The 24,574-nt window shown below is 43.0% G+C and overlaps 1 protein-coding gene across 1 annotated transcript in view; it reads left to right on the forward strand.

Moving 5' to 3' along the window:
• The window catches only part of myo5b (myosin VB), an 85,825-nt gene that overhangs the window by 17,063 nt on the left and 44,188 nt on the right, over positions 1–24,574 (forward strand). The window contains exons 2-5 of the mRNA XM_029655243.2: positions 19,217–19,327; positions 19,890–20,061; positions 21,706–21,850; positions 22,512–22,668. Of these exons, the coding sequence (XP_029511103.1) occupies positions 19,217–19,327; positions 19,890–20,061; positions 21,706–21,850; positions 22,512–22,668 (585 nt within the window). The remainder of the gene's footprint in view (positions 1–19,216; positions 19,328–19,889; positions 20,062–21,705; positions 21,851–22,511; positions 22,669–24,574) is intronic.

The raw sequence follows: 24,574 nt of genomic DNA on the forward strand, positions 1-24,574 counted from the left end.
CTGTTTTAAAGGTCTTACTCACATCCGGAACAGCTGGTGCTTTCATTAACTTATTAGTGTCACGTTCTTTGAAAGTGGCAGCTTTAGCCTTTAGCTCAGTTCGTATGTTGCCTGTAATCCATGGCTTCTAGTTGGGATATGTACGTACGGTCACTGTGGGGACAATGTTGTCGATGCACTTATTAATGAAGCTGGTGACTGACGTGGTAAACTCCTCAATGTTATCGGAAGAACCCAGGAACAAATTTCTGTGCTAGAAAAACCGTCCTGTAGTTTAGCATCTGCTTAATCGGACCACTTCTGTATTGAGCAGGTCACTGCTACTTCCTGTTTTTGAGTTTTTGCTTGTAAGCAGGAATCAAGGTTAGTTGGTCATCAAGTATTGTGATTCTGATGACTTCTGTGTGAACCACGTCTAAGGACAGGATAGATGTATATGTTTTGACGGCAGAAAGGAGTGGTGTCACGTCTAAGGACAGGATAGATGTATATGTTTTGACGGCAGAAAGGAGTGGTGTCATGGATCTAGGGGAGGACACTTCAGGATAAATGAGGCTGCTTCATATGCGTTCAGGATTGGTTTGTTTCCGAAGTGAAGAATGGGTTGGGAAAGTGTGTGTGTGTGTGTGTAGGCTATTGTATGTGTGCTGATGTTTTAGGGGGTGGGTAGGACCGGGTGTAACATCGCATCAGAACAGAAGTCTTTAGCAAAAAGACTCCTTCACAAAGCTCTCTATCCATCTAGGTTCCACGTTCATTTGGCACTGTCTTATTGTCCTTTCTTCAAACAGTGATGGGCTGAAGTGAGATAGCGCCCGCTGCGCTACTTATAAAGTTCTTTATTTTGGATTTCAACTCAGTTGTTGAAGAGTTTGAAATATGGAGAATGTTTAGTCACCTCTGTTTAACCAGAGGCACAGATAGGCTACTAAATAATCCCAGTTGAATCAATGTGGAGAAGGATCTAGCTGTCTTTTGCTCACATTGGCAGAGGAGCTTGGCTTTCCCCCTACTGTGTTTAGTCTATGATGGTACATAATTAAAGATGGTTTGATCAGGACCTAGCAAGAACACTTCCCTCAAACGCCTTAGCACACCATGGGAGAGAGCCATGAAAGATTAGGAGAGAAAAATCAACTGCAGAGAGAACACCTGCCCTCACTTCTGTGGCATGAAAATATATTTTTTGCCAAGTGATTTCCCCTTAGGCTTTTATGTAAGTCTGGCAAGAATTGATTACTTGTATAAATATGTTGGAAAATAATCCTTAATGTTCATGATCTCCTGAATGCCTTGGTTTATGAAACAAACTCATAATTTTACATTTGAGTGTCAACAAAAAATGTGTCTCACATCCAGTCTAAGCACCAGGTTTCTTAATAAAGACGTACTCTACTCCTCCTCCGGCCTACTGTATGTTAGGCATAGCCTACATACCATAAGTCCGTATGTTTGGCCTGCTTTGTTTATATTGTTTTTTCTGGGTCAATCCATGGGCCGTGGGACATGTAGAGGTCCTTTGTGACGGTCATTGAATGAGACAGGCGCAGTCAGAGGGCCAGCCCCCCCCCCAATCTCTAAATGGATTTATAAGGAGGAGAATCAGCCCCTGAATTCATAACTTCAGAATTACGAGAGAGCCCACTCTGGAAATGTAATGTACTTAGAGTATATTGTTCCAAACTTTTTAACTACTTCACAGATATGAAACAGACAATCATAATATCAGTCAAATATCAAATTCCCAGTTTATGCTTAAAACCAACTTTACGAGGTTTTTCAAATAAGTTTGATGTTTTTACTCAAAATTCCATGACGTACAGTAAATAATTTTTGACCGACTAGATGGATGCAGTTCAATGCATCATTTATATAATTAATACATAGCTAGCTAGCTAGCTGCTGGGAGGATGTCATGTCATTGGAGGAGTGGGTGAGTGACCAACCTTTTTCCCCTCATCGTTTTTCAGTGGCTACAGATAGAAATGCAGGTGTCATTTGGTTAGCTAGCACGAAATGTGAATCGCTTTGCTAGGTATGCTGAATTTGAACGACTGTTATCCAGTTAGCATATATATTGCGTTCGTAAATTAACTCTGGCTATTTACTCTGATTTCAAAGCAGAGTCTGAGTGTGCCAGAGTGCACAGTAACTGATGAATTGATGAAAGAGCAACACTTACTGATACTGGTCATATTCAGCAGATGTCTGCAAAAAAAAGTAATTCAATTGTTGCCAGCAGCAGAGTTAGTCACTAACGTTCTAGATAACATGTAAACTGCCTAGCTCTGCTAGGGCGAGTAAAATGGTCAGAGTAAGGTCATTCTCTCATTTTGTGTCTGGAAGTAGCTAGCAAGCTAGCCACTGTGAGGAACACTCGGATCAACCCTACTCCTCGGCCAGAGCGTGAAGTGTAAATATGCAGTGTACGCTCGGAATTTACAAACAATCTGACAACGCTATGAATATACAAATTACCCAGAGCGCAATCTGACAAACTGGAGGCAATTTACGAGCGCACCCTTAGTTGTCAATCAAATGTATTTGGCATCGATCAAATGGGCGGGCAGATCCCAATCATTTGTCAAAATGTGGGTTGGGACAAGCATGCATTGGCAGGCAAGCTGCAGAAGGACGAGCAGGCTACTATGCTCGCTCTGGCTAGAATTAGTTGTTGATCATGTTATTGATGTGCACAGCTGAGGGAGTGAGCCTACTTTTTTCATGGGTGTTTGATCAATAGGACTATAAGGTCCCAAATGTAAGAGGACTCTGATGGTATTTACATATTTGCAGAAATCCATTCAGGTGACTTTTGGTGAATGTGTTCTAATGATCTAAAGTCACGCTGTTGCTCCTGCCTGTAAACACAAGAGTCCAGTTCAAAGTGAATGATGGCAGGCACATGTGGCGAATGGCTTATTTGCATAAAGGCCTACTGTAGGTCTGATTGGCTATGGCACACCAGTGGTCCTGGACAAGACAGATGTTTTTATCATGTTTTATTTACTAGTGTCTATTAATTGTCCTAACTTTTACTGTCAAATGTCAAAAATAATAAGAATAAGAATAATAAAGGGGTCATAAACTTCCTGTGGTTGTATATGAACAGATTTTACACTGTCAATTCACTTCTAAATGAACAAAATCTAAAAGGGTACTTTTGAGACGTTCACATTTATTCAACGCTACAAATATTCATATGTGTAGATTTGTATTTCAGAATCTAGACATACTCCGTATGTCAGAAGTTATTAGTTATAAGTTATAAGAATAACGTTCAACTATTAGAACAACAATTTGAATATTATACTGTTATATATTATGTCTTTATACTATAAGAAGTATAATGACACCAAGATGTTGTCTGTATCATGTATGGTTCACAGATGATATAGGAGGCATGTTTAGGTCTAAAAGGGTCCTAAATGGCCACTTTCATTATGATTATCCTTCCTCCCAATGAAGTTTCTATGTGAGAATTTTTTATTTAACCTTCATTTAACTAGGCAAGTCTGTTTAGAACAAATTCTTATTTACAATGACGGCCTACCAAAAGGCAAAAGGCCTCCTGCGGGGATGGGGGCTGGGAGTAAAAATGTATAAAATATTAACATAGGACAAAACACGCATCACGACAACAGAGCGACCTAAGACCACACCATAACAAGGCAGCAACACATGACAATACAGCACGGTAGCAACACAACGTGACAACAACATGGTATCAGCACAAAACATGGTACAAACATTATTGGGCACAGACAACAGCACAGAAGGTAGAGAAAACAATACATCACGCAAAGCAGCCACAGCTGTCAGAGTGTCCATGATTGAGTCTTTTGAAGAGATTGAGATAAAACTGTCCAGTTTGAGTGTTTGTTGCAGCTCGTTCCAGTCGCTAGCTGCAGCAAACTGAAAAGACGAGCGACCCAGGGATGTGTGTGCTTTGGGGACCTTAAACAGAATGTGACTGGCAGAACGGGTGTTGTATGTGGAGAATGAGGGCTGCAGTAGATATCTCAGATAGTGGGGAGTGAGGCCTAAGAGTGTTTTATTAGCATCAACCAGTGGGTCTTGCGACGGGTATACCGAGATGACCGGTTTACAGAGGAGTATAGAGTGCAGTGATGTGTCCTATAAGGGGCATTGGTGGCAAATCTGATGGCTGAATGGTAAAGAACATCTAGCCACTCGAGAGCACCCTTAACTGCCGATCTATAAATTACATCTCCGTAATCTAGCATGGGTAGGATGGTCATCTGAGTCAGGGTTAGTTTGGCAGCTGGGGTGAAAGAGGAGCGATTACGATAGAGGAAACCAAGTCTAGATTGAACTTTAGCCTGCAGCTTTGATATGTGCTGAGAGAAGGATAGTGTACCATCTAACCATGCTCCCAAGTACTTGTATGAGGTGACTATCTCGAGCTCTAAACCCTCAGTGGTATTCTTCTTACCAAACCACATGACCTTTGTTTTGGAGGTGTTCAGAACAAGGTTAATGGTAGAGAAAGCTTGTTGGACACTAAGAAAGCTTTGTTGTAGAGCATTTAACCTCTCTGGGAAATGTGGGACAGTAGTGTCCCACCTCGCCAACAGCCAGTGAAAGTTCAGGGCGCCAAATTCAAAACAACAAAAATCTCATAATTTAAAATTCCTAAAGCATACAAGTATTTTAAACCAGGCCAAAGACCTGTCAGAGACACCAATACTCCTTAGCCGGCCCACGAGAATGGAATGGTCTACCGTATCGAAAGCTTTGGCCAAGTCAATATAAATAGCAGCACAGCATTGCTTAGAATATAGGGCAATGGTGACATTGAGGACCTTTAAGGTTGCGGTGACACATCCATAACCTGAGCGGAAACCAGATTGCATACTAGAGAGAATACTATAGACATCAAGAAAGCCAGTCAGTTGACTATTGACAAGTTTTTCCAACACTTTTGATAAACCGGGCAAAATAGAAATAGGCCTTTAACAGTTAGGATCAGCTTGATCGCCCCCTTTTAAATAAAGGACGAACCATTTCCTTCCAAGCAATGGGAACGTCCCCAGAAAGGAGAGACGGGTTAAAAAGGTTGGAGATAGGCGTTGCGATGATTGGGGCAGCAACCTGAAAGAAGAAAGGGTCTTGAAAGAGTTGCCAGAACAATTTGAGACACCCAAAATATTTTTGTCTACGCTGGCGTGGAATCATCCCAAATTTAGTCGAATAACTCTTCAAAGGAATTTGTTCTTTTGTATGTGTTATAGTGGGAGTTTTCAGTATATTCTTGGTGTCCTAATTACAGTTTGATAGGGCCCACGCTGAGCTGTTCTGCATTCAGGGGATGGGCAGAACTCTTTTCTGTACGCTGTACATATTGGAGAACTTCACTGACCCAGATAAACACAGAAAACGGGGATGGGAGGATTCGCTTTGCAGCTGATGCATTTAAATTTTAACAGAATAGCTTAGGCCGACTTATTAAAATGCCCAGGCCTGCAAGAAGCAGAAATGTCTACTACGGCATGTGCTCATATGGGTGCGGGGAGGAGTTTACTAAGGATGACCTCATTGCCCCCTTTTAACTTTCTCTCTCAGTCCGATGCAGCATCTATGACATTTTAGAGGATATCGTGAATACTGTCACAATTAAGAAGAGAAACAACAATTCCACGTTCCATCTAACCAGGGTATGATTTTGGCTACTTGATTTAATAATGTTTGTCTTGCCCGAGTCCAAATTTGCAACAAACCTTTGGAAATAGCGAAGTGTTGTGATGGATTGTTTTGAAAGGTGGACTAATGGTCCAGTTTTGATGCAAAAGCTGCATGCGTACTGTTGTTGCTTCTGTAGAAGATTATTTATGCCATATAACAGGGCTTTCATCTTGTTTGTTGTTAGTCTCGAAATGCTTTCGACCTGTAGAAAATCACAAAGCATAGAGCGGAGCAAAGGACGGGAAAATGCCAGAATGCCAGTCCCAGCAATAGAATGTAACGAGTGAGAGAAAGATGAGGAGTAGAGGGAGTTTTACAGTACTGATCAAGTCCATCTCATTCAATGGAGCTGATTTACTTCAGCACCACTGCAGCTTGACTCACAGATAGCTGCTGCTATTCCTAGGCATTACTGTAGCTTAGCACTGCTACAGCAGGGGCTACTGTTGGAATGGTGGCTAGAACGCATATTGTAAAGTCATTAGCACACCTTCCTGATCTCTACAAAGCAAACTGCAGTCAGGAGTCCTCTGTCAAGTCTCTCCATTCATTTGTTTTCTAATGTAATAGTGAGGTCATATTTAGCCCTGGCTCTGTCAGCCATTGCTGTTTATTTTAAGTGTACAGTATGTTGGTTTGAGGAGGAGTGAGGCGGAGCTCTAGGAGATGACACTGTTTTACAAATCAAATGAGTTCCTGCCATCACTGAGCAAGATTTGCATTTCTGCTACTACCGCACGAAGGAACAGCGTTCTCTGCCAGTTTTCCCTCTTGCTTCCAGCTCACTTCAGAGTGCTGTACCATCACAATCACCTGACCCATGGGGCAGTCCAAGACAATTGAATTAGCCTATTCCTTTCAAAATGTCTTTATGACGGAGTACTGACTGACTGAAGCCATTTACAATGTAATGGCAATCGCCTTTCAATCTCTCATGTTTTTCCTGTTCTTCCTCTTTTGACAGTTTCCATCCCACCACACTTTATTTCCCTTTTCTGTTGACTTTCTTTCATTATTAGGCAAGTACCATGTAAATGTAATCAGAGGTAGTACCTGTACCGTAGTTCCTTATTTGTGTTGATTCATGAAGCCTTTGGAACTTTTGTCTATGGTCAAACATGGGTATTTTCTACAGATTTGTCCTTTATGTGCTAAGTTAGAGAATTGTATGTCCACTCTAATTTACATGATGCCCAAGTGACTACTACAACCATGCACTACTGCCAGCAGATAGTCCATCTGCTCTTGTTCAGGTGCCGTAGAACGTTGCCGTGTCTGTGTAAAGGCAACCATATGTGACTGTCATGTTTACACTGCAGAGAGTAACTGACTGGGCTGCTACAGCGTTAGAACTGTTTGCCATCAAACCAGATTATATCACAATGGTCTGACACGGCTGCCGTGTGAATGGCCATAGCAGCCACCCAGCATGCAAAAAAAAGCTTGACGCTCGCTATTTTTAAAGTTCTACCACCAGCAGGTGAGCAGAGTGCCGCTTAAGACATGATTTACATCTCTGGTGGGTAGCCCCCAGTCAGAGGACTGCTACACACCTTCAACAAGCCCCTTATGTTATTTACATCTCTGGTGGGTAGCCCCCAGTCAGAGGACTGCTACACGCCTTCAACAAGGCCCTTATGTTATTTACATCTCTGGTTGGTAGCCCCCAGTCAGAGGACTGCTACAAGCCTTCGACAAGGCCCTTATGTTATTTACATCTCTGGTGGGTAGCCCACAGTCAGAGGACTGCTACAAGCCTTCGACAAGGCCCTTATGTTATTTACATCTCTGGTGGGTAGCCCCCAGTCAGAGGACTGCTACAAGCCTTCGACAAGGCCCTTATGTTATTTACATCTCTGGTGGGTAGCCCCCAGTCAGAGGACTGCTACAAGCCTTCAACAGGCCCTTATGTTATTTACATCTCTGGTGGGTAGCCCCCAGTCAGAGGACTGCTACAAGCCTTCGACAAGGCCCTTATGTTATTTACATCTCTGGTGGGTAGCCCCTAGTCAGAGGACTGCTACAAGCCTTCGACAAGCCCCTTATGTTATTTACATCTCTGGTTGGTAGCCCCCAGTCAGAGGACTGCTACAAGCCTTCGACAAGGCCCTTATGTTATTTACATCTCTGGTGGGTAGCCCCCAGTCAGAGGACTGCTACACGCCTTCGACAAGGCCCTTATGTTATTTACATCTCTGGTGGGTAGCCCCCAGTCAGAGGACTGCTACACGCCTTCGACAAGGCCCTTATGTTATTTACATCTCTGGTTGGTAGCCCCCAGTCAGAGGACTGCTACAAGCCTTCGACAAGGCCCTTATGTTATTTACATCTCTGGTGGGTAGCCCCCAGTCAGAGGACTGCTGCACGCCTTCGACAAGGCGCCTTTCCCTGCCCAGCAAATGTAAATGCCTGCAGTTTGCTACATGGAATTGGTACTTGGATTGGAACCAGTGCTATGGTCCGATGAATTGAAAATGGAGCTCTTTGGCCACGCACACCAGTGGTGTGTTTGGCTTCGAAATAAGGATACGTAAGCGGAAAAGAACCCCAATATATGGTGGTGGATCAAATCTAATGTTATTGGTCTCGTAAAATATTTAAAAGGCTCTGCGCCGCTACCTTCGCAGGGTGAGGTATTGAAAACAGGGTACCAGTAATTTTGACCCAAATCTTTTTGAGAAAGATTACTTGTTAACCCCCTCGATGTCCACGCCTCTGTGGTAATCTAATTAGCGTTTTAAAAAGTCAGTTTAAGCTAGAGAGCGTGCATTCGGAAAGTATTCAAACCCCTTGACTTTTTTTTACCTATTTTGTTTACATTACAGCCTCCTCAATCTACACACTATATTACAAAGCAAAAACGGTTTTTTAGAACTTTTTGCAAAGTTCTAAAAAAAGATCATTTAAGTATTCAGACCTTTTACTAAGTACTTTGTTGAAGTACCTTTGGCAACAATTACAGCCTCGAGTCTTCTTGGGTATGACGCTACAAGCTTGGCACACCTGTATTTGGGGAGTTTCTCCCATTCTTCTCTGCAGATCCTCTCAAGTTCTGTCAGGTTGGATGGGGAGCGTCACTGCACAGCTATTTTCAGGTCTCTCCAGAGAAGTTCGATCGGATTCAAGTCCGGGCTCTGGCTGGGCCACTCAAGGACATTCAGAGACTTGTCCCGAAGCCGCTCCTGCATTGTCTTGGCTGTGTGCTTAGTGTCGTTGTCCTGTTGGAAGGTGAACCTTTGCCCCAGTCTGAGGTCTTGAGTGCTCTGGAGCAGGTTTTCATCAAAGATCTCTCTGTACTTTGCTCCGTTCATCTTTCCCTCGATCCTAACTAGTCTCCCAGTCCGTGCCTCTGAAAAACATCCCCACAGCATGATGCTGCCACCACCATGTTTCACCCTAGGGATGGTATTGGCCAGGTGATAAGCGGTGCCTGGTTTCCTCCATGCGTGATGCTTGGCATTCAGGCCAAAGACTTCAATCTTGGTTTCATCAGAGAATCTTGTTCTCATGGTCTGAAAGTCCTTTAGGTTCCTTTTGGCAAACTCCAAGTGGGCTGTCATGTACCCTTTTACTGAGTAGTGGCTTCTGTCTGGCACTCTACCATAAAGTCCTGATTGGTGGAGTGCTACAGAGATGCTTGTCCTTCTGGAAGTTTCTCCCATCTCCACAGAGGAACTCTGGAGCTCTGTCAGGGAGGTGACCAAGAACCTGATGGTCACTCAGAGAGCTCCAGAGTTCCTCTGTGGAGATGGGAGAAACTTCCAGAAGGACAACAGTCTTTCATCAGTCCTTTTACATGAAAATGCCCATAAGGAAAATGAAGTCTAGACCAGATTTCCCCAAATATTCTGTTAACAAATGTTTTATTACTATAATGTTATACTATATGAACCCTCAATTGAATTATACACAAGCCTATTCTCTTTTACAGAAAGTCAAAAGGTCTATGCATAGTGACAGTCACACGTTAACTTCCCAAGCAAAGTCTCCATTTTCTGACTCCTCGACTTTAGAAGGTCTTAGCTCAACTTCTGAATGTCATAGAGAAAAACCAAAGATATTCCCATGTGCATCAGTCGCGTCTATCTCTGGCATTTTACAGCTTGTTTCACAGAGTTATGCGTTGTTATAGATCGGTTCATACAATCCGAATTTGTAAAAAATAAATGTTTAAAATTACCACTCATATCAAGGAAGGTCCCGTGACACTTTGGTGTCCCCCACAATTTAAAAAAAATGGCCAAACCATTGAACAAGTGGTGCAGTGAGTAGGTTAGATTGTGTTATGAAGACATCAGTGCTGCCCGTAGTGGAAGCCAATGAAGCAGAGCGTTAAAAGCATCTTGTCAGAATCAAAGGGAAATTACTCTGGTGTTCCACTGAAATACCAGTTGTCCTTTGAAAGGGTCTGTAACCTGGAGCTCTGGGCCTGATTGGTAATCTCCTCTGGGCAGATCCATCCTACGTCCCATCCTATAGTGGGCTGAGAGAGTCCCTGAACTCTGAATCATGTCCCCATTGTGTCAGTCTGGATCTCTCACACGCTCCAGGTGATGGGCTGAGTAGAGCGCTGGGCTGGCTCGACCCAAACCCGCAGAGCCAGGAAAAAAGGTAGCAAATTGTTTACTGTATGTTTATGCTGTTTACAATCACATGGTCCAAAAGTTCTGTCTTTGTCTCATCAGCCAATCTTTAGGATAATCAAATGGCCAGTTCAGTGGCACTTTGCCAAAATCCTTGCTATTTATAAATGAATTATTCTCTTTTCTAAATGCATGTGTAGATAGTCTACTGTGTAGGGGCACTGTAGTCACTCAAGACCGTGTAGTGGTGGATTATTGCAATTCAATGAAACCGAGACAAGTGTGATTTTAATTAGGAGATTCATATGCACAGTAATGCTGAAGTCAAATGCATCAATGAGTGACATTGAGATGGGATGCTTCAGCATTTCTTTGCGATTATTTATCCACTTAGATATTGTTTATCCAATTTCATGGAAAATTGTCTTCCTTCCACTGCATGGGGTTTTGGCAAAAGGATTTCAGACATCAAAGACCCAGTAAAGAAACATATGATGCTGAATTCCTCTCTTTTTAGCCATGGGATACAAAATATGGGCTATATCCCAGCCACTTTGTCATGTAACGTCATGGCGACTAAGCTTTTCATTCAAACAGTACCGGAGCAGGGGCCGTATCCATAACGCGTCTCAGACTAGAAAATTGGTCCTGACAATAGACACTTTACGCCTACTCTTATGGGTAAAAAATAAAAGCTATGCATGAAGCCTCTTTTAGTCATAAGAGTCCTACCTAGTCGACAGATTATTTAGGAGACCTCATGAGATGTCCTAAAAGGCAGCGAGTTAGTGGTTCCCGCGCCATATACAGGCAATTGCTTTGGAGTTTTAAAAATGTATTTATATATTTATTTATACATGCATACATACGTACAGTGGGGCAGAAAAAGTATTTAAGTTCTCCCACTTAAAAAGATGAGAGGCCTGTAATTTATAAAAATACTTATTTTCCACCATAATTTGCAAATAAATTCATTAAAAATCCTACAATGTGATTTTCTGGATTTTTTTTCCCTCATTTTGTCTGTCATAGCTGAATTGTACCTATGATGAAAATTACAGGCCTCTCATCTTTTTAAGTGGGAGAACTTGCACAATTGGTGGCTGACTAAATACTTTTTTGCCCCACTGTGTGTGTGTGTGTATATATATATATATATATATATATATATATATATATATATATACTGAACAAAAATGTAAACGCAACATGCAACAATTTCTAAGATTTTACTGAGTTACAGTTTATGTAAGGAAATCAGTCAATTGAAATAAATTCATTTGGCCGGTAGCCGGCAGGTAGCTTAGTGGTAAGAGCATTGGACTAGTAACTAGTAATCTGTCGTTCTGCCCCTGAACAAGGCAGTTAACCCACTGTTCTTAGGCCGTCATTGAAAATAATAATTTGTTCTTAACTGACTTGCCTAGTTAAATATAGGTAAAATAAATGTTTTAAAATTGACTGGGAATACAGATATGTATGTGTTGGTCACAGGTAACTTTAAAAAAAGGTAGGGGTATGGATCAGAAAACCAGTCAGTATCTGGTGTGACCACCATTTGCCTCATGCAGCGCGACACATCTCCTTCACATAAAGTTGATCAGGCTGTTGATTGTGGCCTGTGGAATGTTGTCCCGCTCTTCAATGGCTGTACGAAGTAGCTGGATATTGGTGGTAAGGATCTGTACACAACATGCTGTCGTACATGTCAACCGAGAGCTCAATGGGTGATTTGTCTGGTGAGTATGCAGGCCGTGGAAGAACTAGAACGTATGTTTTCAGCTTCCAGGAATTGTGTACAGATCCAACATGGGACTCTGCATTATCATGCTGAAACATGAGGTGATGGTGGCGGACGAATGGCACGACAATGAACCTCAGGATCTCGTCACGGTTTCTCTGCATTCAAATTGCCATTGATAAAATGCAGTTGTGTTCATTGTCCGTAGCTTATGACTGCACATACCGTAACCCCACCGCCACCATGGGGCACTCTGTTCTCAACGTTGACATCAGAAAATCGCTCGCCCAGGGCCTCCCGGGTGGCTGCATCGCAGTGCTAGCTGTGCCACCAGAGACTCTGGGTTTGCCCCCAGGCTCTGTCACAGCCGGCCGCGACCGGGAGGTCCGTGGGGCGACGCACAATTGGCCTAGCGTCGTTCGGGAGAGTTTGGCCGGTAGGGATATTCTTGTCTCATCACGCACTAGCGACTCCTGTGGCGGGCCGGGCGCAGTGCACGCTAACCACGGTTGCCAGGTGCACAGTGTTTCCTGCACACTGTGTTAAGAAGCAGTGCGGCTTGGTTGGGCTGTGTTTCGGAGGACCCATGTCTTTCGACCTTAGTCTCTCCCGAGCCCGTACGGGAGTTGTATTGATGAAACAAGATAGTAACTACTAACAATTGGATCCCACGGAGTTGGGGAGACCGGGATTAATCCGTGAAGAGCACACTTCTCCGCCGTGCCGGTGAGCATTTTCCACATATGTCGGTTGCGATGCCAAACTGCAGTCAGGTCAAGACCCTGGTGAGGACGATGAGCACACAGATGAGCTTCGCTGAGACAGTATCTGACAGTTTATGCAGAAAGACTTCGGTTGTGCAAATCCACAGTTTCATTAGCTATCCGGGTGGCTGGTCTCAGACGATCCCGCAGCTGAAGAAGCTGGATGTGGAGGTCCTGGGCTGGCGTGGTTACACATGGTCTTCTGTTTGTGAGGCCGGTTGGAGGTACTGCCAAATTAAAAAACAACGTTTAATGTGGTTTATGGTACACCAATTAACATTCAATTCTCTGGCAATGGCTCTGGTGGACATTCCTGCAGTCAGCATGCCAATTGCACGCTCCCTCAACTTGAGACATCTGTGGCATTATGTTGTGTGACACAACTGCACATTTTGGAGTGGCTTTTTATTGCCCACAGCACAAGGTGCACCTGTGTAATGATCATGCTGTGTAATCAGGTTGACGGATTATCTTGACAAAGGAGAAATGCTCACTAACAGGGATGTAAACAAATTTGGGCACAACATTTGAGAGAAATAAGCTTTTTGTGCGTATATATCATTTCTGGGATCTTTTTTTATTTCAGCTCATGAAACATGGGACCAACACTTTACATGTTGTATTCATATTTTTGTTCAGTGTATATATTCCTGTATGATCAATCTATAAATAACCTAGGCCTTCATGCAGCAGTTTCTCCTGCGCTTTTGACAATGATTTCACCATGATGCCTATTTCACATGATATGCCTAAATACCTAAATAACCTCTAGGCTAATAAATAATCACATTTTTTCCTTTTGATTATTCCATTAACCTACATGTTATTTCAAGTTGGGCTATTGAATGCATCCAAGGCCTATGTGAACTTTGATTGTGTTTGGTGAAAATGATAGACCTTCCAAACATTTTATGCAACATTATCAGCAACGGACTTGATGCCTACTGTGCCAAAGCGATTTAGAGTTGTTGGAACGGGAGTGACGAGTGTGTTGACATAACAGTAGCCTAATATTATAAAAAGTTGGCTTTTAACAACCATCATACTGTATGATTCAGTGCAATATGCCTATCACATTATTCAACATATCAGAATTGTTAAAAAGATTTAAGAGTAGACAAAGTGATCGTATCAGGCAAAAATATCAAGCTTTTTAAAATCTTTGCAACATTTGATGTAGTCACATTCACTGTGATTGTCTGAGGCTATAGAGTTCACAGTTGGCGAGCCTCGTCGCCATTGGTTATTCCCCATAATTTGCAACAATATCAATAAGCGTCATCGCCATCTTTCCTTTGGGGTACCTCAAACTGTCGCGATTACCGGCTGAGGTTGAGTTGAACATCATCCTAAAACTCACTCTGAGCTGGGAGTTCTTTTTAGTCTTAACCGGTTTTAACAAGATTCCTTGGACCTTTTCTGAGACGCTTTGTGGCTACTACCCCAGGACATGCATAGTAATTCAATTAGGCTAATAATGAATGCTGCCATTTCAAACGCAACCTTTGGAAATGGCACAGCACAGTTGCCATTTCCGTTCCAAATCCTTGATCTTTTCTTGATCTTGACATTCAATCAGCCTCTCAAATATGAAGAAACAACAGTCTGTGAAAAGAGTAGTGAGGATTCCTCTTGCATTATATGCCAACGGTTGTGCCAAAAATGTCCTCAATCGTTTTGTCAATAAGGATTCATTGGAGAAGTGTCAGGATGTCAGCCATGCTTACAAACATCTTGTATTGATTTAAACATTTCTCTCTCCTTCCTTAGATCCATCCCTCGCTCCCTCTCATTCTCTCTCATGTTTCCCCTATTGATTTCTTCCCTGGTGATGTTAAGTAACTGATTTACATGTAGCTAACAAATGAAAATGTGTCCGAGCATGTGGTATCAGCGGCATGGGGAGTTACTGTAGTTGCTCAGTGGGATCCAGAGAAAGGGCTTTGTTTATTTCCTTCTCTGATGTGTCACCCTGGGATGATGATGATGATGATGATCTACAGTAATGTAGAGTCACACCTGACCTGGCTGCTGTGATAGTCTGTGAATTTGAGGGAGGGGGGGGACTCACTCATTGTTCTTTTATTTCCGTGCTAAAAGAATGGTCACAAATTGTCATAGCTCTGCTGGATACTTGACAAGTGCACAGAAGTCTCTGTCCTTGTGAAGAAGAACTCTGAGCAAAGGAGAAGCATTGTAACCCATGAGCGTAAGCTTGCAATCGGGAGCGAAGTGAAAGCACCTTTGTGACCCGTCGTCGATCTCCTTAAAACTCAGCGCGTGAATCGGTTTTTATGTCCCACGTCTAAATGGACTGGTGGTGAGTGAGTTGCTGGCTCTGTTGTGCAATTATTTTGAACAAGGCCCTATGTAACCTAATAGGTTAGTCATAAATAAGGTACTGATCAGGTCAAATAAGCCATACTATTTCCTACAACTGTAAGCTGCAAAACAGAATGAAAGTCACTCACAGTACAATAAGATTTTCCCTCTGGTTGTGTGAGAAAGTTTCAGACTAGGAGACAAACGGTCTTCAAGTGTTCCCAGAGTCAAAGCCCATGTGACCCTGGCTGACACGTGGGTAATATTAGTGATAGCACGGTCGGTTGCAACGCTACGCAAGGTTATTATGTATCGCTACATCCCCCCCCCCCCAGTTATCTGCCAGCCCGCCCGCTGCCTCCTTATTAAAGCGGATTAAAAAGCGCTGCTGTCATCTCGCCTGTCGTAATACGCTGTGCCTCTCAGTTGCCCGGGGGGGGGGAAGACGGCGCTCAAAGTTCAGTCTTTTAGCCTCTCAGTCAGAACATGAGTAACGAGGACTTGGCGTCCGTAGGTGTCTTCTCTATAATGTATTTCTACAGGGGAGTGGCCTGCGACTTGGTTGGGAGGTGAAATATGAATGGGCCCTCTGTGACCGAGGTAAATGTTAGGTTAAACCTCATGGGGTAGAGTGTCATCTGACTCCTCTCACTGTTCTGATATCAGGCTGAGAGATATCATGATGTATTGATCTGAGATAGTTGGGCACTCTGGTAACCGTAAACACTGACAACGTGTTGAGAAGTAAGTTTCCGATGAAGTTGAGAAGGTCGTACAGAGAGTTTGTTCTCCATTTGAGACACGCAGAGCTCAGCTGTGGAAAATCCACTTGACTTACACACGGAGTACACCGCTCCATAGGGCTGAGCACTGCATAAACTCTATTACCCCTGACAAACTGCGTTAATTCAGTCTGCTGCTGAAATGGGAACCATAGTCTACAAATGATTCCGTCCACTTACCTTTTCTAATGAATATAATGCCAATGTGGCCGTATGGAGGAAATGAGTTGGAACATTCATTAACCTTTGCAGATGTAGTTATTTTTCTAAAAGTTTCCTTTTAGAAAGGAGAAACAGTTCTGCACTGGAGGGATGTTGCTACTTTATGACCCCCCCCCCCTTCTTTCAGCACCCCTTTTTGTTTGGGCTTTCTTCCTCTGCTGGCTCAAATTGACATGCATCTAGCTGCTATCTGCTATCTGCTGGTTTTATGTACATAAACTGTGTATATATTGGGGTGAAAGTAGAATTAATTTCTTCCTGGTATGGGAAATCCCTATGTGTGCATGCCTGTTGCACCCAGAAAATGTGTGAGCGTAACAGGCCTGGCCCTGGACGTTCTGCCGCCCTAGGCGAGACAAAAAAACTCTCCCCCCCCCATCCTCGCTAAACTAGAATAGTGTACAGCAGGGGTTGGCAATAGGTTTGGCCTAGGGCAAATTTTCTCAGCTAATAGTCAGCAGAACAGAACATAATAGCAGCCCAATTCATAGGCCTATGTTACACATTAAACACAATGTTTAACACATCTGGTTAGTTGGCTATATAATCAGGTCAATAACATATCCCCATATTTTCAATGTGATTACACTGATAAAATCACCAACGTCTCTATTAAATTAGTTTTTTATATTTCTTTGTGTGTTGATTGGGGAAAAACTGCTTGCAATCAAGAGAATGTCGCTCTGAAAAAGTCTGAAAAGAAAGATGGATAATGAAAAATAGAGCTTTCCGGGAAGAATGGACAGAGGAATAGGCATATTTCTCCAATGTCAAACCAGAGTGTGGGCCTAGTCATAAAGATGTGTCATTGAGCTTTATAGTGGCATAAACACAACCAGTCATGATGTTTTTCCTCTGCTTGTCAAACAATCACTTCAAAGGGCTCCTTCACTAGGCTACCCACGCACGTTCATCCACTCACAACCATATTTCCATCCTCCAAACAGTTGTGAATGGAAAGAGACTTCTTTTACACAAAACACCAAAAAGTGTCATGACATTTGGTGATTGTCATTAGGCCAGAATTAATGCCTCCACTGCTGTCCGCGTGCTTCTTGGTCTGGCCACCCATCTCTGCCTTGGCACATTTCTGTGTTCTTGTCGAAGCCGAAATGCAATGTGGTTTCACCCACTTTCAAGTCCATTCGCTTTTTCATGCCTCTGACGTATGGTAATGATAAATAATGGTGGTACAGCCTACAGTTTTCTTGATGTTTTAGTTATTGTGATCGGCCCAGGTTTTACCGGTACGGCGTACCACCCCCTATTTATTTTTCCCGGGATGCCGTACAGGTCCGCCTTACTTTCATCCCTGTGCAATGGTGGAAAAGGTACCCAATTGTCATACTTGAGTCAAGGTAAAGATACCTTTTTTAATAGAAAATGACTTGTGCTTGATCACCCACAGTGAACCCTATGTAGTTTAGCTGTCTGAGGTTAGGCTGCTACTCTACTGTACTGTGTTTCTAAGGTCTGCAGCTTAGGCCGGCTTATCTCTGTCAGATAAAATATGGTTGTGGTTTTTAAAGAGCTGAAACATCTCAACAGTGATTGTACTGCGTACAGTAGTTTTGTTTCGCCTTCTCCTTTGTCTGCTGTTTCCCCCACTTACTCCCTATTACCTCGTAGCAGTGCATTGTTAGGCTGTCTTGTGCCTGTGAAGGAATGGGAGGTCAGGAGGACCGTGTTTAGGATCATTTGTCTGGCTTTTCTTTTTGCCCTCAAGAACACAAAAAATAAACTGCTTGTTCTTTTGTTCTGTGGGGCCGTAGTTTGCATCTGGTACGGTCGTTAAAGGCCTAACTGTCAGTGAAGTGAAACCTAGGCCGATGTGCTGAGAAATGGACTAGTCAATTAATGATTAATTAACTCCATAAAATGATATGCTCAATGTTTGTTCAGCAGGGATTTTTTTGTAAACAAAAATGATTGTTCTGATCCTGAATGAATTTGACAATACCTCATTTCATGTGTTTTTTTTATTTTGATTTATTCCCCCACTATTTTTTTTTTCTTTTTTTCTAATAGTTCTAATTTCAAAATGCAATTAGCAGCGGAGGACCAGCTAATGGTTTGTATGATTAATCAGTGAGTTATCACTCTCCTGACAAAAATAATAATAATTTATTAAACTTTTTTTATAGCACTTTTCATAACAGAAAGAAACCTCAAAGCGCTTCAAAAGCAACAACAACAAACAAACCAAAAACGATCAAGCAATAGGCCATGTCCTGAGTAGCCTAGCTATAGTTAGCTAGGTCAACCAATAGAGGCCAAGTCTTTGAGTGAAGGTTTCCTCCAAAGATGGAGATGGTCAGTTTATGGCTTGATCAGATGATGGTAGAGGGAGTTGGTTGATGGAATCTGATGGTGATTTTGTCGAGGGTCAAGCCCTTTTCCTTCACAATGTGTGGGTGATGCCTCAGCAGCACTAGTAGGATCAAAATAAAAACCTTTCTCTTCAACATCAGGCCAAACTTCTCCCATAATAATTTGTTCTATTCATCCCGTAAAGTTACTAATTTACCGTCAAAGGAACTGTTAGAAAGGTGCAATTAATCATTTTTGGAAGATGGAATAAGTTGTTGACGGTCTCTTTAGGACACGACTTAGTTTTGCTGTTAATGGCATTTTCATGTGTACATTTTCATGTGATTCTAAGTGAGTCGATCAAAAAGGTAGGGCCCAGGTTTATATAAGAAGTAAGATAAGCAAAGAAGTGTGCCCTTGGGAGATTATCAGTCAGCGTTTTCACCTCACTATGGGCCTATCGAGGGTATCTCAAGGTGGGATGTGTCATAAACAAAATGGCCTCAACACTGCCACATCGTCAACCTGTTGACACTTATTTTCAGCTTTAGTTTGAAACAATAACGCATTGCAACATCTTTGAGCTGTCATATCAATTGGACATCTCTAGAGCATTCAGCAGTTCTGTCGCTTTTTATGGCTTGACAGTATGTTTGCATTGACTAAATGACACACGGTCAATGAACATAGGCAAGTGTGGGAGGAATGCTCTCTAAATGTGCAAACAATATCCAAAGTAATTGATGAGTTGAATTAAATCTATTTGTGTGTGTTTTTGTGTTGCAGTACACTCGGGTGTGGATCCCAGACCCAGAGGATGTATGGAGAGCTGCAGAGATCATCAAGGACTACAAGGAGGGAGAGCCAATCCTGCACCTCAAACTTGAAGATGAATCGGTAATCCCCCCCCGGGATCAGGCCACAATTATAAGATAAATATCGTTATAATTTTTTTTTAAATGATCTAGCCCTTGCCTAAGGACTCAATATGCTTTGGTCTATTTTGTCGTGCTCATGTACATTTGTACATGTCCTCATTAAAGCAGTTAATGTGTGTGCGTGCCCACGCACATTCAGAAACTTTGGTGCCATGAATCATTCATCATATTTTTTGAAGTGAGAGATGCAAGCCCTGAGAGTACAAGATACAGTTATTAAATAAGAATGCACTGTGCCAAGAGTAGTTTGAATGAATCAGCAGATGATGATATTATCGCTGTGTGCAGCAGCGGTATGTTTCCCTACTCACGATCACAATCTCTAGTTGATACAGGTATGATTCATAAACACCTAGAAGCCACCAAATCCATATCCTTTAACATGTGTAGTTATGGACAGTGCTGCAATGTGATTTCAACTGATAAAGGGAGTCATCATACCCTCAAACTAGGTGCACATACTTTGCTTTTAATGCTTTTTTTAGTATTGACATTTTTGGCTTGAACCCCTCCTGTCCCAGCCGTTGGAATACCGCATCGGACCCAAAGACAACCCTCTTCCCTTCCTCCGGAACCCTGATATCCTGGTGGGGGAGAATGACCTCACAGCGCTCAGCTACCTTCACGAGCCTGCTGTCCTGCACAACCTCAAAGTGCGCTTCCTCGAGCCCAACCACATCTACACATACTGTGGTAAGTCTCTATACTGTACCACCACCTGCTCTGACAGCGCTACTTATAGTAACCAGAATGTCTGGTCTGTATGTCTGGTCTGACCTTGTGCTGCAAATTCCTCCTACGTTTATTATGGTAGCTGGCTTATTTTACACCATGTGTAGGGTCGAGGCTTTCATTTACCTTTTTAATGGTTGTCTTGTCCCAACTTTTACAAACCTGTCCTCCCAATTCCCCAATCAACTAGGGTTCCATTGACGTAAACAGCCAATGAGTGAGCTGTTGCCATGTGTGGTATGCGCCCTTAACAAAGCAGACAAAGGGGAATGAGCAAAGACAATATTTGTCTGTTGATCCTACACTGGTCATAGATATCACCATCATGTTTTAATTAGGGAAATCTGTCCCCATAGTAACCCTGCCATTGCAAACTTGGGTGAGCCTACTACATTTCTCTGGTAATATGGATGTTGTCATATGTTTTGATAGTATTTGCCTATCAAAGGTAGCAGGAAAAATACAAAGGGCTGTTAACAATGTGTTTTTACCCACAGTAGCATATTGTACTGTATGATAGGATTATCTAATTATTATTATCTGTGATATGTTGTTGTCCCACCTAGCTATCTTAATGTGAACACACTAACTGTAAGTCACTCTGGATAAGAGCGTCTGCTAAATTACTAAAATGTAGATGCACATACAATTAATGGACTTAAGGTATTCTGGTGGGAATTCAGGTTTTTACTTTCTCATATATTTTCTTAGTATATCAGGTATTTCTTAAATACTTTGTGAAAGTATGTTGCCTCATTTGCATATATACAGTATGCTGGGTGTATTTGCATTCATGAATAAATGCATATACAGGGGTGGAGCCACCCAAAACTTGCTCTCTCTAGGTTACTCCTTCCTGTTGTCACCTTCTCGTGCATAATTTGACAAGTGTGTCAAGAGAAGGATAACCAATGCTAATAGAACTCTACACGCTTGGCTCTAGATTACACCCATCCAAACATATTTGACAATGTTTGTGAGATCAGACATAATGTCACTAATCCAAGTTTTCATCAGAAGTTGCTTTCATTTCAGCGCATTTAATTTTGTAAATATTTCAACTGTATTAAATCATTACTTTTTTTTCAAATTGGATTTTAAAAAACTAACACCCATCAAAATACCTTTTTTTTTAATCTTTGTTCTCTCTCTTGTGATGGCACGTCTTCGACAGTTACGTTAAATCCCGTACGAAGCGTTAGCGTTCTTATAGATGCAACGGAAAGCCAATGTATTTTATTGAGCCCATTTCAGCCATTACCAATACATCCAGCATACTGTATATATACAAACGTTTCCGCGGTCATTACATTAACGGGGGGGTAAAACGAATGGCACAAGCAATAGTGGGAAAGAGTCACCAGTGAAATGAAAGCAATCAATCCAGCAACATTTCAGTGACCAAGTGGATTTTGCACTCCTCAAACACAGGAAATAGATGGCTGAGATCCTCAGCTGGGTTGCAAACCCCAGAGACACACAAATACACACCCACAAGAATATATGGGATGTATTACTAAATATAGCATTAAGTAACTAGAAGTTACAGTCTCACTGACTGGCCATACTATTTTCTCTGTCCTCCCTTCTCTCCTTCCTCTATAGGTATCGTACTGGTGGCCATCAACCCCTACGACCAGCTTCAGATCTATGGAGAGGAGGTCATCAATGCCTACAGTGGGCAGAACATGGGAGACATGGACCCACACATCTTTGCTGTTGCTGAGGAGGCATACAAGCAGATGGCCAGGTACTGGATGAGCCTCAGGGTACAGCTAAACGGGTGTAACACAGGATCAGGATACTGTTAATGTGTTAGACCTGGAAGAGTTGCCAATTAATAACCACATTCTATATATTAGTCTGTTTTGGGAAGCAATTGAGTTGTTACTGTGTGGCACGTGGAGCTGCGTAGCAAGCACTTGACTCCTCATTCGGTTTGATATGTCATGTTGGTAGTGTGTGGCTTAGTTGGTAGAGCGTGGCGCTTGCAACGCCAGGGTTTTGGGTTCAATTCCCATGGGGGACCAGTATGAGGGGGAAAAAAGTGTGAAATGTAAATGTATGCACTCTCGATAAGAGCATCTGCTAAAATGTAAATAGTGTTGGTGTGGGACTGAATAATGAGTCGCCACAGAGATAAACTGTGTCTTCAATGGAAGATGTGGGTGGATAATAACAGTGCTCCCGTCCACATGAACTGTCAACCTCATCAATGCTGCTCTTCTCTGTAGAGCAAAAGACAATAAATACCATGGCCACTGCCTACGTACTGTGCATGCCCACTGCTGGGTAGAGAAAATGAGCGTTGTGTTACTCTAGACGTGGCCCATTTTAATGCAGCTCTGGTCAGTTACCTCTTTTTATTAACTGTTCCAAATGTCTTTCTCTCTCGTTTTCTTTTCCCGTAGAGATGAGAGGAACCAATCCATCATAGTAAGTGGGGAGTCTGGGGCAGGGAAGACCGTCTCTGCTAAGTACGCCATGCGGTTCTTCGCCACTGTGGGAGGGTCGGCCAACGACACCAACGTTGAGGAGAAGGTGCTGGCCTCCAGCCCCATCATGGAGGTGAGGAGGGGAACTGGGGATGGGCTGCTGGTTCCATACTGTAGGCCAGCCCAGCAGAATGGCATCCTAGTAAAAGAGGTCGATCCGGGAATATATGGGTTACATAATATGATTTGTGTCTTTTTGGAGATGACACATGTATCTTCTGGACAACCAGGTAATATTTTATTTACCTGCTTCGATGGGTTCTCGTGAAAACGTCATCGTGTTATACTTTTTCTATGCCCTGAAAGTTTTATGAACTCAGCTGTAACTTTGTAGAGATTACAGCACAGTATTCTTATGGGGAATCATTTTGTAGGTGGAGAAGCTAAACACACCAGGAGTCCATTAACAGCAAAGTCCCACAGCCTGCCTGGGAAGATACGGCTAGGAGAAGCTGCTAGCTAGAAAGTTCTCATGACTCTCTGTCCTTCAGGAAGTTATAGCTGAGGAGAGTCCGACATCTCTGAGTCCATTACCAGCCTCACCTCAGCTAGATCAGTCAGAGTGAAGAGACAGGACAGATCTGTATGCAAGGCCAGTTGGGCACAGTCTCCATCTTGGCAGATGACACAACTCAAAATTAGGAGCTTTACAACTGTCAAGGCACATTACGAGCAGCAAGGAGAAGCTAAAGGTTTTTGTGTGGCATGAATCACAATTTCAGAAGATATAAACTCAGCAAAAACATAATCTTTCTTTTTTCAGGACCCTGTCTTTCAAAGATAATTAGTAAAAATCCAAATAACTTCACAGATCTTTATTGTAAAGGGTTTGAACACTGTTTCCCATGCTTGTTCAATGAACCATAAACAATTCATGAACATGCGCCAGTGGAACGGTCGTTAAGACACTAACCGCTTACAGATGGTGGGCAATTGTCACAGTTATGAAAACTTAGGACACTAAAGAGGCCTTTCTACTGACTCTGAAATACACCAAAAGATAGATCCCCAGGGTCCCTGCTCATCTGCGTGATTGTGCCTTCGGCATGCTGCAAGGAGGCATGAGGACTACAGATGTGTCCAGGGCAATACATTGCAATGTCTGTACTGTGAGATGCCTAAGACAACGCTACAGGGAGACACGGCGGACAGCTGATCATGATCTGCCACTGCGAGGACATGAAACAACAGGATCGGAACATCCAAACATCACACCTGCAGGACAGGTACAGGATGGCAACAACTGCCTGAGTTACACCAGGAATGCACAATCCCTCCATTAGAGCTCAGACTGTCCGCAATAGGCTGAGAGAGGCTGGTCTGAGCGCTTGTAGGCCTGTTCTCACCAGACATCACTGGCAACAACATTGCCTATGGGCACAAACCCACTGTTGCTGGACCAGACAGGACTGGCAAAAAGTGCTCTTCACTGAGTCAGGGTTTTGTCTCACCAGGGGTGATGGTCAGATTCACGTTTATCGTCAAAGGAATGAGCGTTACACCGAGGACTGTACTCTGGAGCGGGATTGATTTGGAGGTGGAGAATCCGTCATGGTCTGGGGCGGTGTGTCACAGCATCGACGGGACTGAGCTTGTTGTCATTGCAGGCAATCTCAACGCTGTGTGTTACAGGGAAGACATCCTCCTCCCTCATGTGGTACCCTTCCTGCAGGCTCATCCTGACATGAGCCTCCAGCCATACTGCAGACATACTCCAGACATGCCACCAGCCATACTGCTCGTTCTGCAAGAGAGGATTGTCAGTGTTCTGCCATGGCCAGCGAAGAGCACGGATCTCAATCCCATTGAGCACGTTTGGGACTTGATGGATCGGAGGATGAGGGTGCCTTGGTGGAAGAGTGGGGTAACATCTCACAACAAGACCTGGCAAATCTGGTGCAGTCCATGAGGAGGAGATGCACTGCAGTACTTAATGCAGCTGGTGGCCACACCAGATACTGACTGTTACTTTTTGATTT

This window comes from Oncorhynchus nerka, linkage group LG4 (genome assembly GCF_034236695.1).
Source record: "Oncorhynchus nerka isolate Pitt River linkage group LG4, Oner_Uvic_2.0, whole genome shotgun sequence".
In the NCBI taxonomy this organism is placed as follows: domain Eukaryota; kingdom Metazoa; phylum Chordata; class Actinopteri; order Salmoniformes; family Salmonidae; genus Oncorhynchus; species Oncorhynchus nerka.